Raw genomic sequence first — 12,640 nt, forward strand, 5'->3', positions numbered from 1 at the left:
TTTTAATCTTACTTTTTTTTTTGGCAGCTGGCTGGTACATGATCCGACCTTTGACCTTGGTGTTACAACACTACACTAACCGAGCTAAGTGGCCAGCCCATGGGATTTTCTTTTTAAAAGGGAGATAAATCCAATAGAGCAAGATAATGACAATAATTGAAACTGGGTGATGGGGTTTATAGGAGTATGTTGCATCATGTTCTCTACTTTAGGGTATATTTAACATTTTTCATTAAAACTAAAACAGATAACCATGAAGACTCAAAGGGATGTAGCGGGCAGCATATGGCAGGACCCGCCCCCCCACACCCTGTCCCCCCAACTCACAAGGCCAGTCCAGGAGGGAGCCTGTAGAGCCCTACCTCTGCTGCACGACCTCCAGGTCCTCCAGGCGCTCCGGCAGGGCCAGCCCGTTCAGCCACTGCTCCTTTTCCTCCACCCACAGCCCGCAGGCCCCCGCCTCGCTGAGCATGGTGTAGAGCGCCAGGGCTGCCTCCAGGGCCCGTGCTCGCTCGCCCGCCCGGGCCTGCAGCTCCTCGTAGTGCCGCTGCAGGGTGGGCACCCTGCCCTGCACCTCAGGTGTGCGGCTCAGAGCGGGAGGCAGGGCCGCCGCCTGTTCCCTCAAGGCGTCCAGGGTTGGACGGTGGCCTCGGATTTCCTCTTCCAGGGCCCGATGCTGCCTGGCCAGGGCCTGTGTGGAGAACTCATCATGCCCCAGCTCAGGGCTGGACACCAGGCGGAGTGCGTCCACCAGCCAGGCCTCCATGTCATTTGCGTCTGCCTGGAACTGGCAGAGGCTGGCAGCCTGGGCCAGCTTCTGGGCACGCTCCTCGGCCAGGGCCTCCAGCCGCTCCCACTGGGCCTGGAGCTCAGCTGCGCGGGTGGCAGCCTGGCCTGCCCCAGGATGGCCCTCGGCCACCAACTGCTGGCCCTGCTCCAGGGTGAGCTTCAGGGGCCCCAGCCGGCCACTCATCTCACCCCGCAGGGCCATGTGCTTGTTGAGCAGGCGGAGGACGCTGGTCAGGTCCCGGCCCGTCTCGGCAGAGGCCAGGAGGTGCTGCTGCTCCCGCACCCAGGCCTCAGCCTCGCCCACCTCCCAGAGGAAACGCCAGAGGCGCCCTGACTCCTCCAGACGGGCCCGCCGTGCTGCTGCCAACTTGCACAGCGCCTCGTAGCTCTGCTCCAGGGTGGCCACCCGCTCTGACACCAGCTGTGGGTCGCACGGTCTGTACTCTGAAAAAGTCACAGCAGAGGGTGCAGAGCTGTAACCCAGCCCTTGACTGCTCCCCACCCACCCTGGTCATGAGTCCCTCCACCCCACTCTCCTAGGCCTCCCTCCCTGGCTCTTCTCTGTCGCCTGTCACCCACCCAGCATCATCCTTGTTCTCAGGTTTCTTCCACCTCAGCTCTTCATGTTCTCGCTCCCAGCCCCACCCTTTGCCAGAGACTTCCCCTGGTTTTCACCTTTTCCTGGGTCACAGAAGCGCAGGGCAGAGGCGCTGACGGCCCGCACCCTCTCGGCCTGCACGGCGATGTCGGCTTCCACCAGTGTGTGCAGCTGCAGCAGGTCCTCCACTCCAGCCAGGTGCCTGCCCAGGTCCTGAGACTGCAGCCGGCCCTGCCAGGCACACACGCGTGCCCTCAGTTCCCTCCCGGCCAGGTGCACACTGCTAGCCTTGCTTCTGACCTCTTTGGGAGGCTCCAGGTGTCACGCCCAGGTGAGCACACCTGCTCACTCCCTCACACAAGGATAACCCAGTTCTGTCCTGACACCCCAGCCTCCTTATCCTCAATTCCCATCCCGGGGGATGGCTTTTTTACCAAATCCTGCTCCTGGATTCTTTGCTGTGACTCATCTTCTCAGCCCCAGAATCCTCAACACCCTTCTGTTGTCACAGCTCCACCCCCAACCCCCAGCAACCTTCAGCATCTCCCCCGACTCATCTGTAGGCCCAGCCCTCACCTAGAGACAGCAACAGCCTCTAACTGGCCTCTCTGCTCCCACTCTGGCTGCCCATAGGCCTTCATCACATAATAGACAAAGTGACCTTTTTAAAACTGTTAAGCAGAATCACGTCTCTCCCCTTCTCAAAACCTTCTAATCACTTTAAATGCTTGGTGTTCCTCTGAATAAAATCCAGACTCCTTGGCCAGGCCTGTAAGGCCCTAGGTGAGCTGGCTGCGCCCTCCCTTACTACACACCACAGCTCCCTCCCCCTACTTCCAGTCCCCTGGCCTCCCTTCTGCCCCTGAACATGCTGTGCTGTATGGCCGAAGGCCTGGGCCTAGCTGCTCCTTCTGCCTGGAACATTCTCTCCTCAGATCCCCCTGTGCTGGCTCCTTGTGTATTCTGGGCTCATCTTAAATAGCTTTGCTCAGAGGCCTTGCTTGACGGCCCATCACACAACCTGCGCCAGTTTCCTCACAGGTGTGTGAGCACCTGTGATTTTGTGCAGCAGAGTCCATGGGTTTCGTCAGTCTCCTCCCACTGGCATGTGAGCCTCACATGGACAGTGGCCTGTTTGCCTTGTTCATCAGAACCAGGGACAGGCCCTGCACTGGTCCATACTCTACAAAGGCCAGCTGAGCAAATGAGCGAATGTCCCCACGGTTGTTCCCCCACAGCTTCTTCTTACCGTGTCCCCAACCCGCCCCTGCCCCTGCCCCGACGGCAGCCCCTGTACCTTCATCTCTTCCATCCAGTCCATGAGGTAGAGCAGGTCCTGGAACACCTTCTGCAGCTCCAGGTTGAGGAGTAGCCGCTCCCGCCGGGCGGCCACCATCTGCCGCAAGAAGTCCCAGAGCTGCGCCACATTGTGCTGCCGTGCTGCGATGCGCTTGATGTCGTGGTAGCGCTCGGCGGCCAGCTCTGCGGCCACTGCATCCACTGCCTGCACCCGGCCACTGTAGGCCACGATGTCTGTCTCAATGGCCTCGTGCTTCCGCACTGCTGCCTCCACTGCCGCCAGCTCCAGCCCAAAGTTGTCCTGGGGCAGGAGGCAGGGAGAGGAGATTTGGGAACCAAAGGACAGCATCTCTGCTGGCCCCTTCTGTCCCCTAGAATGCTTTGGCTGCAAGATGCCAACTGCATGATGTGGCTCAAAGTTTCCTCCCTGTCCCATCCGGTCTCACTGACCCTTTCTCGGCCCAAGCCTCCGGCCTCTGGTTCCTGGATTCCGTGTTTCATCATCTCCCCACACTGCAGGGCTCCTGATCCACCACTGTCTCTCTCCCAATTCTCCCGTCCAGCCTGGACGTCCCAAGAGCGCCCTGTGCCCTACCTGGGAGACGAGGCGCTGGTTCTCGCTGAGCCAGGTCTCGCGCATGGCGGCCTTGCGGTCGAAGCGGGCGGCCAGCTGCTCCAGCTTCTCCTGGCGGATCAGCTCTGTGCGCAGGGCCAGCTCGCGCTCGTGCTCGGCTTTCTCGAGCCGCTCCCAAGCCTGCATGGTGGGGACAGGATGAGTGTCGAGGGCCAGGGCGGGTGGGGTCAGCGGGACTGGGGGACACACGCTATGGCCCAAGGGAGCTTGGTCTAGAGCGTCTGTGGAGTGCAGTTGGTGACACTGTGCGTGGAGGTGGGAGAAACCAGGGTGGTGTCAGGGTAGGGGGCTGTGAAGCCTCATAAAAATGACGTCTGCTCTGGGCCAGGCCAGAGGGTACAGGAACGATGGAAACCGCTGGATCTGCTGGTGGTGGGGGGACTGTGGGCGACCCTGATTTTTGCTTTTGTTAGTCTTACCACATGGTAGTGAGAAGAATAAAATAAAAGTAGGGATAGAGAGCTAGGGACATGCTGAATAAGATGAGGGACGTGGGGTACCATTTCCTCATGTGGCCTCGTAGGGAGAGCTGGACGGGGGTGGAGGGGCGGCGTGGGTGAGAGGACGTCAGAGTCTGGGGGTGCAGGCAGCTGGACGGAGTGTGAAGTGGGGGTCGCAGGGCTTGGTCAGGAGGCGTGTGCGGGTCGTGCGGGCCGGGGCTGCAGACCTTGTTGATGTCGGAGATGAGCCGGCCGTCGCGCGGCGTGTAGGCCTTCTGGTTGTTGGCCCGCAGCCTGCTCTGGATGGTGAAGAGCAGCACTTCCAGGTTCCCCTTCTCAGTGAACCTGAGGCAGGGGGCCGGGCGGGGGCCAGAGCCAAAGGTCACGAGGGGCACAGGGCCTCCCTGCTCTTCAACGCAGCATCATTTGAAAACCACCGGAAACCACCCCGAAACAACAACCGCTTTTACCCCTCTGTGCGCATGCGCTCGGTTCGTCTCCCGCACGTGGGTCCCAGCGTAAGCGCCGCGAACGTTTACCCGGGACTCGCTCACCGTGAGCCGGACCCTGCTCTCAGGGCTCCGCGCGTGTCACCTCGCCCACTTCCCACTGTTATCTACATATTCTTTTTTTTTTTTTTAATTTATTTACTATATTATTTTTTTTCCATTCTAAGATGTTGCGGAGCAGTGGAAGGGGGCGGTGGGGGGAGGGAGGGGACAGGGAACCGGGGGTGGGGGGCGGGCTGGCATTCTCATTGCCACCTCCCCAAGGGAGGAAGCAGACGCGGAGGGGCTGGGTACGTGCCCCACAGCCACAACTGCTAAGGGCAGAGCCGGGACTGGAACTCGGGCACTTCGAACCCAGAGGCTTAGCACTGTGTTCTCTGCTGTCCACAGGGAACCCTTTTGTAATCTGCTTCTTTGCTTATTTTTATGAACATCTTTTCACGTTGGTAAATGCCTTTTTAAAATATTTTCAGTGGCTGCACCATGACTTGTTTTTCTTTTAGAAAGATCATGTTAGTGAACATCTTTGTTTAGTACCCAGAACTTTCTGGGTCAAAGGGCACACCTTAAATCATTCCCAGGATTATACAGGAACAGTTATTTTCTGGATTAATATTGTTTTGGAGCCGAGACATATTAACTCAAAAAGAGCTTGATGATAGAAAAAACAGACATTTTAGCATGTACTATATAGAATTACCTAACAGCAATCGCACACTTGAAAACAGTTAATTGCTAAAGTGCATAAGCGATAAGAACTGTGCTGCCAGTTGTCACCCACCTGTCCCTATGCTGGGATTGGGTTGCTGTGACACCCGACCAGTAATCTTATCTGATGGGTTGCACAAACTCCACACACCATAGCAATCATTTCCACAGCATGATTTTTTTTAAAAAGATGACCAGCAAGGGGATCTGAACCCTTGACTTGGTGTTGTCAGCACCACACTCTCCCGAGTGAGCCACGGACCGGCCCTTCCACAGCATGATTTTTTTAAAGTGGTTAATCATTACAAAATTTATTTTGGGATATCTATGTTGCTGGGATCCTTCTGGTGCTCTGAGCTGGGGGGAACGAGCCTCCACTGCATTTAGGTACTGCCAAATTTCCCTCCTGAAAGGCCGCCCTAATTTAGGCTTGCTCTTGTGTGAGCACAGCTCAGGGCAGGCATACCCCAGCAGGGCAGGGGTCCAGGGGACACCTACTTGGGCGGCTTCTCCACAGTGCGGTAGGAATTGAAGGACTGCAGCTGGTTCTGGACCCCACTCAGGGAGTTGGCCAGCTGCCGGTCATTGAGGGTCACGATTGTTTGCTCGATCCACTGCAGCAGCTCTGAGGCCAGGGCCTCATACTTCTCCACCAGGCGCTCTGCCTCCATGGCATGGTCCAGCACCTGGGAGACAGGAGACAGACATGGGGGTCCTGCCCACAGGGTTTCCTGGCCTAGTCCTGTAGCTCCACCCTGCCCACCACTGCTTTAGGAGAGTAAGAACCCCGGGCCAGGACTCCTCTGGCCTTTCTGCCTGCTGTCCCATGGTGGCACGGTGGGGTGTACCTTGCCAATTCTTTTGCCTTCCACGGCCAGAGCCTTCATCTTGGAGAAGTAGTGGTAGTATGTAGCCACATAGGTAATGATTGATTTCTCATCTGGTTGGTCCACATTCACATCTGAGAAAAAGGACCACTGGGGTCAGGCAGAGATTAGAAAGCTGCCTCCCAGAAATACTCCTGCAATTTGAATCACTTACCCCAAGACTGGGGCCCTCCCAGACCTCTAGGCTGACATCTTTCCAGCCCCTTTTAGAGCAAAATGACAACCATTTAGATTAAAAGTACACCAAAAAACTCGCTTTTTTTCCCCCTTCTAGAAATGGGAAGGGCACTCCAAGCACAGTACAAAACCCAGAAGCCCAAGGTGGCTTTTACCAGTGTTCTCAGTGGAGACCAACATGAGTTTCATGGGGGAATAAAAGTGAAGAAAGAAATGGCATTCCAATCCGGGGATGGATCACGGAATTACAGGCTGCAAAGATGTCTAAGAAGTCAATGGATTCAGGGGCAGCGGGATGGAAGGTATGAACTAAGCCTCCTGAACCTGGGATGTTCAGAGCAATGGGCCCAGTAAGCCTGGGCAGCACATCTTGGGGCATGGTCACGGTCATTTCTAACCTCAGTCCTAAATCTCATGAGCCCAGGGAGGTGAGTGTCCTCCCAGCCAAATTGGCCATCACCACACAACCAGGGCTATGACTTGAAATCCCCGGGCTCTCTTCATTAGGCCAGATTTTATACTACCCTACCTAAAGGTAGGACTATGAGACTGGGAACCTCACCATCAAGGTCAAGGGTTCAATCCCTGTACCAGCCACCAAAAAAAAAAAAAAAAAAAAGCTGTGTTTAGTGGAGACTGGAAGTTTTTTTTTTTTTTTAAAAAGATGACCGGTAAGGGGATCTTAACCCTTGACTTGGTGTTGTCAGCACCACGCTCTCCCAAGTGAGCTAACCGGCCATCCCTATATAGCGATCTGAACCCGTGGCCTTCATGTTATCAGCACCACACCCTCGAGACTGGGAGCTCTCGACCACTGCTGAAGACACATGCAGGCAGGACCCACCGGAGTCACCTCCGAAAGCTATAGAGTACTTAACTTCGCTTCTGTGTTCTATTTTATAGCCGTGATTCTCCGACGCTCTCCAAGGAACACTGTATTTAGCCTACTTCCATCACTACTTAGCTGATGTTTCTCATTCTGGACTAAGAGATGGAGCTCCAGGTGGGATGGAAAACAGGGAGAAAATGACGAAGACCAAAACCCACCCAGTGAGCTTAAGAAGGAGCGCTTCTAGCGGGGAGGTCACTGGGTCCTCTCCTCCCCTTTTCTGGCTGCACCAGGATTGCTCTAGGCTCTGCCAGAGCCAAGAGGCTCTGGAGCTAGGCCGCCTGAATTAAATCTCAGCTTCCCCAGCTGTATGACCTTGGGCAAGTCGCTCAACCTTTATAGACCCCAGTCTCCTCTTCCGTACATCGAGGATAAGAACGGTGCCGATTTCAAAGGGGTGTTGTGAGAATTACAGTAATTAACATGTGGAGTGCAGTGCCCGGTACAAAATAACAACCCAGTGGCCATTACTGATCTCATCAGCATTACAATCACAAACACAGGGGCCAATCAGCAGGGCCAGCTGACCACAGACCAGATCTTGGTAAGAGCTCAAGGTCATGTAGCTTAATTAAGAACCCTAGAATTTTAGAATAAGGAAGGCCCTTAGGGACCATGTACACCAATCCTCTCATTTTAGAGATGAGGAAACTGAGCCACAGAGAGGCTAAGCAACCGGCTCTAAGTCACAGAGCTACTCTGTGCTTGGGCTCAGGTAGAAGCCACATCCCAGGACTCTTCCTGCCGCAGGGCTGCCTTTCTTCCTGTAGCCTTTTTTTTTTTTTTTTAATTGAGCTATAATTTCATACCATAAAATTCACCCTTTTAAAGTAAATTCAGGGGTTTTCAGTACACAGAAGGTTGTGCAACCATCACCACTACTTAATTCCAGAACATCTTCATCCTCCCCAAAGAAACCCCCCTCCCATTGGCAGTCACCCCTGTTCTCCCCTCGTTCAGCCCCTGGCAATCACTCGTCTACCCTCTGTCTCTATCCTGCAGCCTCTTTTTCACACAGCTCTGCCCCACCTTCAGGATCCAGCAGCTTGGTGAGTCCCAGCTCCTTCTCAGCCAGATTGAAAGCATTTTGCAGGTTGTAGTGTGCGTTACACTTCCTCAGGGACTCAAAATCCAGCAGGTCTGGCCTGGGGGGGAGGGGGGTAGAGATAGAAGGTACCAAAAGCCCTTGAGATCCTTAAGAGAAAACATAAATCCACTCCAATCTTTATCCCTAAGTCACCAACTCAATTTTGTCCAGAAGCAGGCACCCCAAACCCTCCCCACGGCTCCCACCCCACCCGGTACCACCTCCCTTGCTCCCCTGTACTGTCCTGCACCCCCACATTCTGGTCCTTCTTCAGACACCTATTCCTTAACACTGCTGTGTGCTCCTCTCATCTCTTCATCTGCACGTGTGCGTCCCTGGGGCGTCAACCCAGCCAGCAGCTCTGACGTGACTGCTAACCCCGTCTTCTCACCGGTGTTTATGCACAATGGCATTGAAGGCTAGTCCGTCTCTCCAGCTGGTGGTGAAGTTGTGCACGTTGACATTGGGATATCTACAAACAGAGACCAGGAAAAGCAGTAAGTAGGGCTGAGTCCTGGTCTGTGACTCAAGGATAGTCCCCAGCTCGTGGTGGCCGGAGCACATCCCTCTTTACCGCACAGCCTTGGTGCAGCCAACCTGCCATGGCTCCCTGCATGCCCTCACCCCGCAGTCTTCATCTGGCACCAGAGCAGCAGGGCATCCTTGGCTGACTTCTTTTCCTTGTTGTCCTCTGTCTCCACACTGATGTCTTGGATCTGAGAAAGAAAAAGCAGGGCTCTCACTCCTGGACAGGGGCTCTTGGTAATATCAGACACACTCAGAGATAGATAAATGGCAGGAAACTGCTCCTTAGACTGGGGTAAGAGGGGCGTAGAGACAGAGCCTGGGGCCCTTTCAACCTGGGCTTGTGGCCACAAAGTGCCAGGTCTGAGGGATTTGAGGCAGCAGGATGGGGAAGGATGTCAGAAGAGTGGAAGTGCCTCTGAGGGAGGGGTGCTGGTTCCTCCAGGTGGGAACTGCGGATCTCTGAGATCTCTGCTTAGGGCTGGAAGGAGCAGAGAGATTAACCCGGGGAGGAAGGGGACAAGCAGCAGGGTTGTGAGGGCACCAGAGCACTGGAGCACAAGAAGGGGCAGGTGACTGTTTGTTCTTCTGAAGGAACAAGCAGAGTTTGAGGCAGAGGAGTGGGGCTGTGACCAGATGCCTCGTGCAGTTCTCAAACACCCTGTGCTGAAGGACCAGTTTGCAAAACTTCCAGACCAACCTGTAGTCCCATTACACGTGACCGGTACAGAGACCAGGCCACAGGGAACTTGCCACGGGAGTTTGACAACACCTGAACTGGTCTCTACAGTGTTTAATGAGGAGAGTCCACTGATCCAGTGCTTGGATGTCGCCACAATGGCAAGCTGCTATACAACGTCCTGGACTCTCCACTTTTGTATTCATCATGTTGTGGACCAGCAGTAACAGTTCATGGCACAGAACCAGTGCATGGACCATACCTGGCTGTGCTAGAGTACCTGGAATCGAAGGATGATGGTCCAGACCAACCCAAGGGTCAGACGGTGGTTTCCGTCCACAATGTCATGGGAGCCCATGTTCTCCAAGTGCACTTTTTGCTCCTTCAGGAACTGCAGCGCCTTGTCCACGTTCTCTAGGCAGTGGATCCGCATGCGGCCCTTTGTGGGCTTTGGCTGTTGATGGACAGGGACACAGCGGCATGGGACCAGGGGTCTCCTCTCTTCCACCCAGCCTTCCTAGGGCCCTGCTTTGCACACCTTCCTCATGGCCTCTCTCAGAACACAGGGACAGCCTAGGGCTAGGCCAAAGTTCATGGAGCCAGAGCTGAGGTTACGTATGAGGCTTGGGCAGATTAAGATTCCCAAGGGAATTAATTGCACCCAGAGTTAAGTGGGAAAAGAACTGTTTTCAATGGGGCCACTGTTCCTGTCTCTGTGAAGCAATGCTCCTATGTAATCCATGCAGCACGGCCTCTCAAAAGGAAACCATCCTCTGAGCAGTGGGAGCCGTGCATTCCCCTCTGTGCCGTCACTCTTCTCTAAGGGCCACTCCTACTGTGTCCCCTCAGCTGCTGCTTCTGAAGCTCCCCCGTCCTTCCATGGCCACAGCTCACCAGTATCTCTCCCGAGAGCACCTCGAGAAGCCTCAAGAGGTTGCGCCCATCCCGGAGGTCGCTGTACAGGTCTCCCACCCGGCACGTCACCCGGGCCAGGTGCGAGTTCACCCACTTGGTGAAGGTTTTCTTCTGCACGGCTTCTCGCTCATCTGTGGTGGCAACATGGGGTCATTTCTGTCCTTCAAGTACAGTATGCCTACTTCTAGACACCAGCTGTCGGCGTGGGGGGTGGGGGTGCCTGACAGCCCAGAAGTGAGGGCCGGGGAGGAGGAGGGAAAGGAAGATGGCCAAGAGAAAAATCCATAACATAAAAAAGTTGGGAAATAAAGACATTGGAATGGGCTCATAAGCAAGGTAAAGAATGCAAATGACAGACAGAAAACAGACTTTGAGAAGAAAGGATGAAAGGCACTGGAAGCCATGGGACATCCTTGAGGGAAGGGCTGGGATCGGGGCTGTGTCGTGTGACAGTGGTGAAACACAGGCAAGGTACTTCATCTACCCGGGCCTCAATTTCCTCATCTGCAAAATGGGCATATTACTTTCTACTGCAGTGGCTCATTGTGTTGATGAGGTGAGATAATGTGTATAAAACACTTGGTGTTCCAAGTGCCTGGCACAAAATGGCCCTTGATGAGGTGCTGTTTTAAAGGTGAGATCTAACCCGAAGGAAAGACCAAGAGTTGCTCACGCCAGTAGGAGGTATGGCTGTTCTTTCAGCTGTGGACAAAGGAGAGGGTGTGGACTTAAATTACAGCAGTGGCTCTTCCAAGTGGTCATTAAAAGGACTTGACAGTGAAGAGGCTGCAGGCCTCCTGAGTCAGCTCACTGTCACTTCTGGGGTGGGTTCATTCAGTTGGCTGCAAGGGGACCCAGGCCCAGGACACAAACATCCTAACACTAAGAAGAAAAACAAGATCTTGAAAGTTGGGAACTGGGAAATGGTGAGCCCAGGAAACATGGGGTAGGGGGAGAGTGCAGGCAGAATTAGGCAACGACCTCAAAAAAAGTTAAGAAGTTCCCTGCTGCCTGGTCCAGCAGGGGAGCTACTGATGAGGGGATGCTGTTAGGTTCCATAGAAAAATAAAAATTAACATTTTTATAAATGGACAAAGTGAAGGAAGAGGCTCAAGCCATCAAAAGCTGCTCCAGTCACTAGGATTTCTGGCAGTTCCCCAGAGAGAGCCCAGTGCAAGGACCTGGTCCAGGTAGCCAAGGCTGGAAGAGTCACTTTTGCTTCCGTGTCAGCACCAGCATCTCAGAAACCGAAAGGACTCATCCCTTAATCTCACATTCCTCTGCACCTCACCCATTGAAGATCGCAACACACCCATGTCTATTTCTGTCTTTCTCACCTCCCACCCCTGTACCTGTGCCAACCTGGGGTCCTAATAACCGCATGGATGCTCCTAGCACCTGTGCGACCAAGGGTGCCTCTGGGACTCCTTTCAGGGTCTACGGCCCCGGCCTGAGCTGGGATGGCCCCATCTCAGGCCATTACTGGATCCATGGGCACTGCTCTGACACCAAGCACACTGGGGTGAGGCCGTCTTGGCACACAGTAGAATAAAAGGGGAAGACGTGGAAGCAGTGGCAGCCAGGAGAAAACCCGGCAAAGCCGAGCCCCACAGATGAAGTGGAAGGTCACAAGACGCCAACACCCCCAGCTCCTTACACACACCACAAAACACAATGAGTGACTGCCAGAAACACGCTTAAATATTTGTGCCAGGATGAACACACGCCTGCTCAGACAGCTACCTGGGCCGATTTGCACAAGCCCTTGCCTTTGACACGCTCTCCTGTTCCCACACGCGCTGCCTCCTCCCACATCCAGACACCCACCCAGAAGCCCAGGGAAACACAAGCAAGCCCTGGGTCCCTGGCTCGGGACCACTCCCCTTCCCTCCCTCGTCGCCAAACCCACAAAAGTGAGCAGCTGCTCTTGCAGCCCCTGGCTCCCTCCAGGGCTCAGCCCAGCAGCCCTCACAGTCACACCCACGCACGACATCACACCAGCCCCTGCCAGTGGGTCCAGACCTTTCCCGATTCTGTCACTGTCTGTGTGGTTTCTGATCCTTTGTAATCACTCCCTCTAAGTCCCATCACGTTGTCTCCCAACACAAACATCCGAGTCACAGAAAGTGTTCCCCTCCGAGTTCTTTGCCCCGGCGGCCCCCCGACCCCCGTCCCCCTGCCCACAGGGTGCCCCTCTGCCCGCGGAGCTCACCTTGGAGCTGTTTGAAGCGTCCTTCCAGCACGCTGGCATACTGAGCGGGGTTGATGAAGGCAGCCGGCGACAGCAGGAGGCCCCCCGGGTTCTGAGACCCTTCCACAGCCTCGTAGTAAAACTCGCCGGCCCCATTGAGGCCGTTACCACGCACCCTGCTCACTCCGTCCCCATTCATGGTGCCGGCTGCCACCTACACAGCCCGCGGCCCGCAGTCCATGCTCCCCCTGCACGGGGACGGGCGGCAAGTTCTGTTCCCTGCTGGAGCCTGTGCTGGGCGTCCCCAGAGGCT

General features: G+C 55.1%; 1 protein-coding gene across 2 annotated transcripts in view; it reads right to left on the reverse strand.

Moving 5' to 3' along the window:
• The window catches only part of SPTBN2 (spectrin beta, non-erythrocytic 2), a 31,303-nt gene that overhangs the window by 15,755 nt on the left and 2,908 nt on the right, over positions 1-12,640 (reverse strand). Inside the window, exons 1-13 of one of the 2 annotated variants that reach the window (XM_063093290.1) lie at positions 12,349-12,526; positions 10,116-10,267; positions 9,502-9,675; positions 8,642-8,733; positions 8,409-8,489; positions 7,960-8,075; positions 5,826-5,938; positions 5,476-5,663; positions 3,988-4,105; positions 3,282-3,440; positions 2,685-2,987; positions 1,465-1,618; positions 363-1,233 (exon numbers count right to left, since the gene is read on the reverse strand). In XM_063093290.1, the coding sequence (XP_062949360.1) occupies positions 363-1,233; positions 1,465-1,618; positions 2,685-2,987; positions 3,282-3,440; positions 3,988-4,105; positions 5,476-5,663; positions 5,826-5,938; positions 7,960-8,075; positions 8,409-8,489; positions 8,642-8,733; positions 9,502-9,675; positions 10,116-10,267; positions 12,349-12,526 (2,699 nt within the window). Of the gene's footprint in view, positions 1-362; positions 1,234-1,464; positions 1,619-2,684; positions 2,988-3,281; positions 3,441-3,987; positions 4,106-5,475; positions 5,664-5,825; positions 5,939-7,959; positions 8,076-8,408; positions 8,490-8,641; positions 8,734-9,501; positions 9,676-10,115; positions 10,268-12,348; positions 12,527-12,640 lie in introns of those variants that run through there. The other variant, XM_063093291.1, reaches the window with a different exon arrangement.

This window comes from Cynocephalus volans, chromosome 4 (assembly GCF_027409185.1).
Source record: "Cynocephalus volans isolate mCynVol1 chromosome 4, mCynVol1.pri, whole genome shotgun sequence".
Lineage (NCBI taxonomy): Eukaryota > Metazoa > Chordata > Mammalia > Dermoptera > Cynocephalidae > Cynocephalus > Cynocephalus volans.